At 35.4% G+C, this 5,508-nt stretch overlaps 1 protein-coding gene across 1 annotated transcript; it reads right to left on the reverse strand.

The window, feature by feature from the left end:
- Positions 1-3,660: 3,660 nt before the first annotated feature.
- LOC118755938 lies at positions 3,661-4,832 on the reverse strand. Its single transcript, XM_036490730.1, has 2 exons — positions 4,428-4,832; positions 3,661-4,321 (listed from the first exon to the last, which is right to left on the reverse strand). The coding sequence occupies exons 1-2, from the start codon at positions 4,740-4,742 to the stop codon at positions 3,818-3,820; spliced, it is 819 nt and encodes a 272-aa protein (XP_036346623.1). The 5' UTR covers positions 4,743-4,832; the 3' UTR covers positions 3,661-3,817.
- Between the last annotated feature and the right edge of the window lie 676 nt (positions 4,833-5,508).

Genomic DNA, 5,508 nt, shown 5'->3' on the forward strand with positions numbered 1-5,508 from the left:
ATTTTTGTATGCATTTGTCGATGAGTCCGTGAAGTATTATTTGTGAAAAAATCTTTTTTGCTAATTTACCCATTTTAACATATTTTTTTTGCATAAAAAGATCAGTTTGTGCGGCATTACAGCGCTCTTATACGATGTGTATTTGAATATGTAAATGCTACTTTTTTGTATCTACTCGTATGTATCATATATTGGAACGTATCAGAAAAGTAGCATTTACATATGAAAATACATATCGCGTAAGAGCGCTATTAACATGGTGTTTTGAAACCGTAGTTGGACCTTTCATCTAGAATGATATAGACACTTCTCAATCTGGGTGGTCTTCACTAAATACGTTCTTGATTGCTCCCCTTTGTGTGAACTATTCCGTGGATATAGTACATCACATTACTTTTATTAGCGTCAAAATCTTTATTTAAGTTTCTAATTATTATTTACTAGCGGCCCGGTACGTGCTTCGCTACGTATAAAGTGAAATATTAAATCAAACTCATTTATAAAAAAAATTAATTAATTATTTGCTAGCTATTTTAAAACTTAATCCAAAACATTTGGATAAACAATATTTTTTGTTTTTCCATTTTGAGCATGAATAAACAAACGGCTGGGGGGTACCGACTCTGGAACAGGCAACATAAAGTTGGCCATGTGAAAAACATGATTCCTCCAAATTCACACCACAAACGTTAAGTGTTTGCCCTTGAGCTTTGTTGATGGACATCGCAAATGATAAACGCACAGGATATTGTAATCGTTTGAATTCAAATGGCATATCAGTTGGAATCATAGGGATACGCGGTATTAAACAAACTTCTCCTTTTGATTTACCAGTTAAGATCGTAGCTTCAATCAAATTTGGCAATAAATTTTTCACTGCCAATCTGGTGCCATTACACAGTTTTGGTGGATTAATATTTCGCAATAATATAATCAAAGAACCCACTTTCAGATTCAAGCAATGCGGTGGCATACCAGCCGGTTCTAATGAATTTAAAAATTCAGTTGGATAATGAATCAAGATGAATTCATAGCACTGTCAATTGATTTATATGTCGTGACTACACCTGGGAGTTTTGCTTGAATTTGAAAATTAATGGCATTGATATGAATGTTCTTCGGTGCTAAAATGGCGCGTTCTCTCAACCAATCATTTCTGTAATTCTGAAGAATATTAGGAAAAACACATTCAATCAATTCATCTATCGATTTCGTAATTGAACAAAAATTGTTCGGTACAGTGATTAATCCGTTGGTTCTGTCGATTTGTATTTTGCCATCACCAATTTGTAACAATTGTTTTGAAAACTCATGGGCAGCTGGATCATTTTGTAGGTGAATACGCATATTAATGTTCAGTGTCAATTTTTGTACATATCTCCAAAGAACTGATGACTTCAAACAGGCATTTATTTCATCAGCAGGAGTTGACCAAGGAATGACAGGCAATGTTTGTCGAAAATCCCCTGACAGTAATATCAAAGCACCACCAAAAAGCTGTTGCTTACCACGTAAATCTTGCATTGTTCGATTAAATGCTTCTAGTAATTTTTTATTCGCCATTGTACACTCATCCCATAAAATAATTGACGTTAATCGCAGAACTTTTGCCAGAGTGTGCTGTCCGACCACCTTCTAATAATGTAGCAGCAATTCCCGAAGATGCAAGTGCCAATGCAATTTTCTGTTCCGATCGAATAGTGGCTAAAATCAGTGATATAACGAACGTTTTGCCTGTACCACCAGGTGCATCCAAGAAATATAACCCACCTGCATTATTGGAAATGGCTTGCATGATTGTGTCATATACATGTTTTTGCTGAATATTCATTTTGGTTATATTCGATTGTACAAATAAACGCAAATCATTAGAATTGAATTCCTGCTCACGTTGCAATTCACGATCAAACAGATCATGCATGTCACGATTTGGTGCGGTCATACCCAATTGTACTAATGTTTTATTTGCAATCCGTAGACACATATCTTCAATTATTATCAAAGCTTCGTTGTACATTTCCAAAGTTATCAACAAATCAGGATTTCTTGCATGATGACGCATACGAATTAAAATATCTTCTGCAATATTATGTTTATATGTGTTCCATAATTCAAGTGGATTTGATGGCATACATGTTGATAATATAACGGCAAACAGCATTCGTATTTGTTGAGGATGAGCCGAAATAGATCCATCATGAAGTGTTGAATCCCAATGTGCATCATCCTCCAACAAATGCAAAAGTTGGCATGCTTCACGGTATGTTTCACACAAATGACCGTTGACTGTTCTCAATTCTTGAAATGATTTTGGGCCATTCACGTTAACTAATAACAATCTCAAATAAAAACACTCAACATTGTTTGGATGTACTGTATATATTCTGCCAATTGCATCTGTTTGGAAAATGCCAGGAAGACACATTCCATGTGTAATACTGAGGCACTTCAGAATATAACAAAGTTATCGCAAATGTATCAGTTTCGCATAATTTGAAAAAAGCTGTTAACGTAGTTGCTGGTGGTTGCGCTGCTCTTTCCAATAAATTTGCTACATTAAAATAAACACGTTGGCCATTCTCAAGATGTACAGCCAAGTGAACAACCGCAGGATGTCTTTCGTGCATTGGAAACGACATAATCCTCCAGACAGCTTCATTGCTACTAATATAGCGACCCATTTGATACTGAGTAATTTCATCATTTCTATTATCACCAGCAACACCGAAAATAGCCATATCGCTCCCTTTATTTACATACTTGCAAATATATTTAATGGATTTGACAGAATTACAATATTCCACATTTATATGAGCGTTGAATATTTTCGATAATAATGGACAATACGGAACCACCCAACGATTATCAACTTCAACTTCCTGGTTATGCATTCTAATGGTTGCCGTTTTGCCATTATCATTAGGTGATCTACGTCGATACAACGGATATCCGTCATTGCCCGTTATTGTGTCTGAAGTAAATTGCCTTGGGTATCGTTTCGAACACTTTTCATCAATCATACATGGTGAATTCACATTTAGTTCACCGCACGGTCCATGTATCATGTTTTTAACGACAACTTGAAATAACTCAGGATCAGCAGTGTGATTAGGAATTTCAGCTGATATAAGGTTATCGATTTGATCCGGAGTTATTTTATGTACCAGCCAAATTAGTATATGTGCGTGCGGCGATCCCCTTTTCTGCCATTCGATGGAGTACATATGGCAACGCACCTCCCCAAATACATATAATTTCACAATTAAATCCATAAGTGCTTTCCATTTTTGCCGAAAAACACGCGCAGTAATATCATGACGATCGGTTGTCGACTGTCCTGCAAATAAATTGTTTTTGATGTCATCCCACTGCGGATTACATGTAAATGTAATGAACAGATCCGGTCGACCGTATTTTCGTACATAACACATTGCGTCTTGTGCATATTCGTTCATATTCCGTGGGCTACCAATATACGAAGATGGCAATATAGTTAAACGTCCGATGTCATTAATATTAGCATCATTCGCTATCGCATCTTGCAAATGAATATATTGTTCAGATCTTAATTTTGCTTGGTTGAAACGAATAAAATTAAGACGTTCTGTTCCTATTTTGGCGTACATATCAACGATGTACTGATGATATAGTTTACGACATCTCAAGATATAATTTTGTTCTTGTGGACGAACCATCAATCGATAAGAATAAAAATTCATGGCACTAACTTTTTTCTGTACATGTAGACCTGAAAATAAGTGGAAAATGTGACTTAAGAAATTTCTACAAATGATGAAATGTCAACACACTGAAAATATTATTTACCTGTTCGTGGATCAATCATTGGTATATTGATATGGTAGCCATCGTCACCTTTCCAATGCAATATTGGGTATTGTAATGCGTCGTAACTACGATGAAGTTCCGATACACGTTGCAATTGCTCATTTCTACGATGAAGTATAATATCACGCGATTGAAACTGATCACCACGAATTACAATTGCAACCTCATCAATTGTCGGTGCATTGAATCGCCTTTTATGCTCTCCAAAAGGTGTTCTATCAGCCCTTATTACGATTTTGTGATTATCAGATGGCATACGATCGAGAGCAATTTTGAACAATTGAACTAATGCCTTATGCTGATGGAAAAACCTTTGTAGCTCACAAATAATTTCTCGTCTTGTATTCAAAGCAATTGCACAACGTTGATCCAATTCACGATTTTCATCACCAATAAAATAAATTTGCAAAAATTGATAATCAGCGTCGGGGTATGGCAATAACGAACCAGCTTGATGATAAATTTGGCCCTGAATCTGCAACATGTATGCAATTTTAGGTATATGTTGCATAATAATTTTTAAAACTATAGAATACTTTTATGATTCAGATTGATTGGGACAATCCTGTTTAAGTATTTACCTTAAACGTCGGCATAAAATTATCTCTAATAATGTTAGTAGCACCAAAAGAAGTCATTTGAAATGCCGAATTGTATTGTTGAATATGACTCAAAAAGTGCTTCGAATTTTCAGAAGTCCCAAAAATTAATGAAGACAATGGTTCGGGTGGAGTTTCTAATGGTGGCAATCTCACTTTGCCATTAGCACAACACATGCCGGGCGTTTCACCTGGAAATTTAGCCGCATCACAATGTGGACATATTGCGTCCATTATTCCAATATATCCGTACATACTGTAATTAATCTGACTGTTGTAATTAAAAGCAGCACGCATAATTTCAGGTACAACAGATCTATTTCGTGCATTACGTTCACGCTGCGATGCATTAGCTTGTGCTCGTTCATCTGGAGTCTGTGATCGCCTTTGTAATGCCGTAGCATTTGCATGACGCGTCCGCCGACCTATATTTCCTCGTGTGGGTCGTGGCATTTTTCTTTCAAATAAAAAAGTATAAATTAAATTTAAAAAAATGCCTACATTAATAGTGGTACACCATATGTTTTTTCAAATAAGGAAACACATGCATTCGTGTAATTCACTTCAACAGTTCAAAACTTACCGTTTTTTGCTCGGAAATTCGCTTTGCGCTATATTTCTTCTTTTCACAAATTCACACAAACTTCAATAATTATTTAAAAAAAAACACTATAATAACTAATAATTTTGCACCGCGGTAATTTCGGACACTACTGAACGTGTGGTGCCAAAGAAAACGCTCCAGCGATGTTTACACTCCAATGTCATATATTCTCCTAATTTGAATTTTCTTAATGCTAAGAGTCAAAGCTCTGTATACCTATCTATACAAAATATTCATGTATTTCTCTATGCAAAATAAATGCACCGTAATATAGTTCGATGTCTTTTCAAAGCCTACTTTTTTTGTTTATCTGCCTGCTACATACATACCTACATGTTGATATAAATATAATGCAAGTAAGTTTGTAGGTGGTACAAAATATTCATGTATTTCTCTATGCAAAATAAATGCACCGTAATATAGTTCGATTTCTTTTCAAAGCCTACTTTGTTTGTCGAT

Source organism: Rhagoletis pomonella, unplaced genomic scaffold, assembly GCF_013731165.1.
Source record: "Rhagoletis pomonella isolate Grant_MI unplaced genomic scaffold, Rhpom_1.0 Rhpom_scaffold_07989, whole genome shotgun sequence".
NCBI lineage: Eukaryota > Metazoa > Arthropoda > Insecta > Diptera > Tephritidae > Rhagoletis > Rhagoletis pomonella.

Bases quoted from the DNA above. Each gene is read 5' to 3' on its own strand.
- LOC118755938 (XM_036490730.1), bottom strand. From the start codon at position 4,742: ATGCGTGCTGCTTTTAATTACAACAGTCAGATTAATTACAGTATGTAC. The intron at 4,322-4,427 runs GTAAATACTTAA...TACATGTTGCAG, and splicing joins ATTTTATGCCGACGTTTAAG to ATTCAGGGCCAAATTTATCA.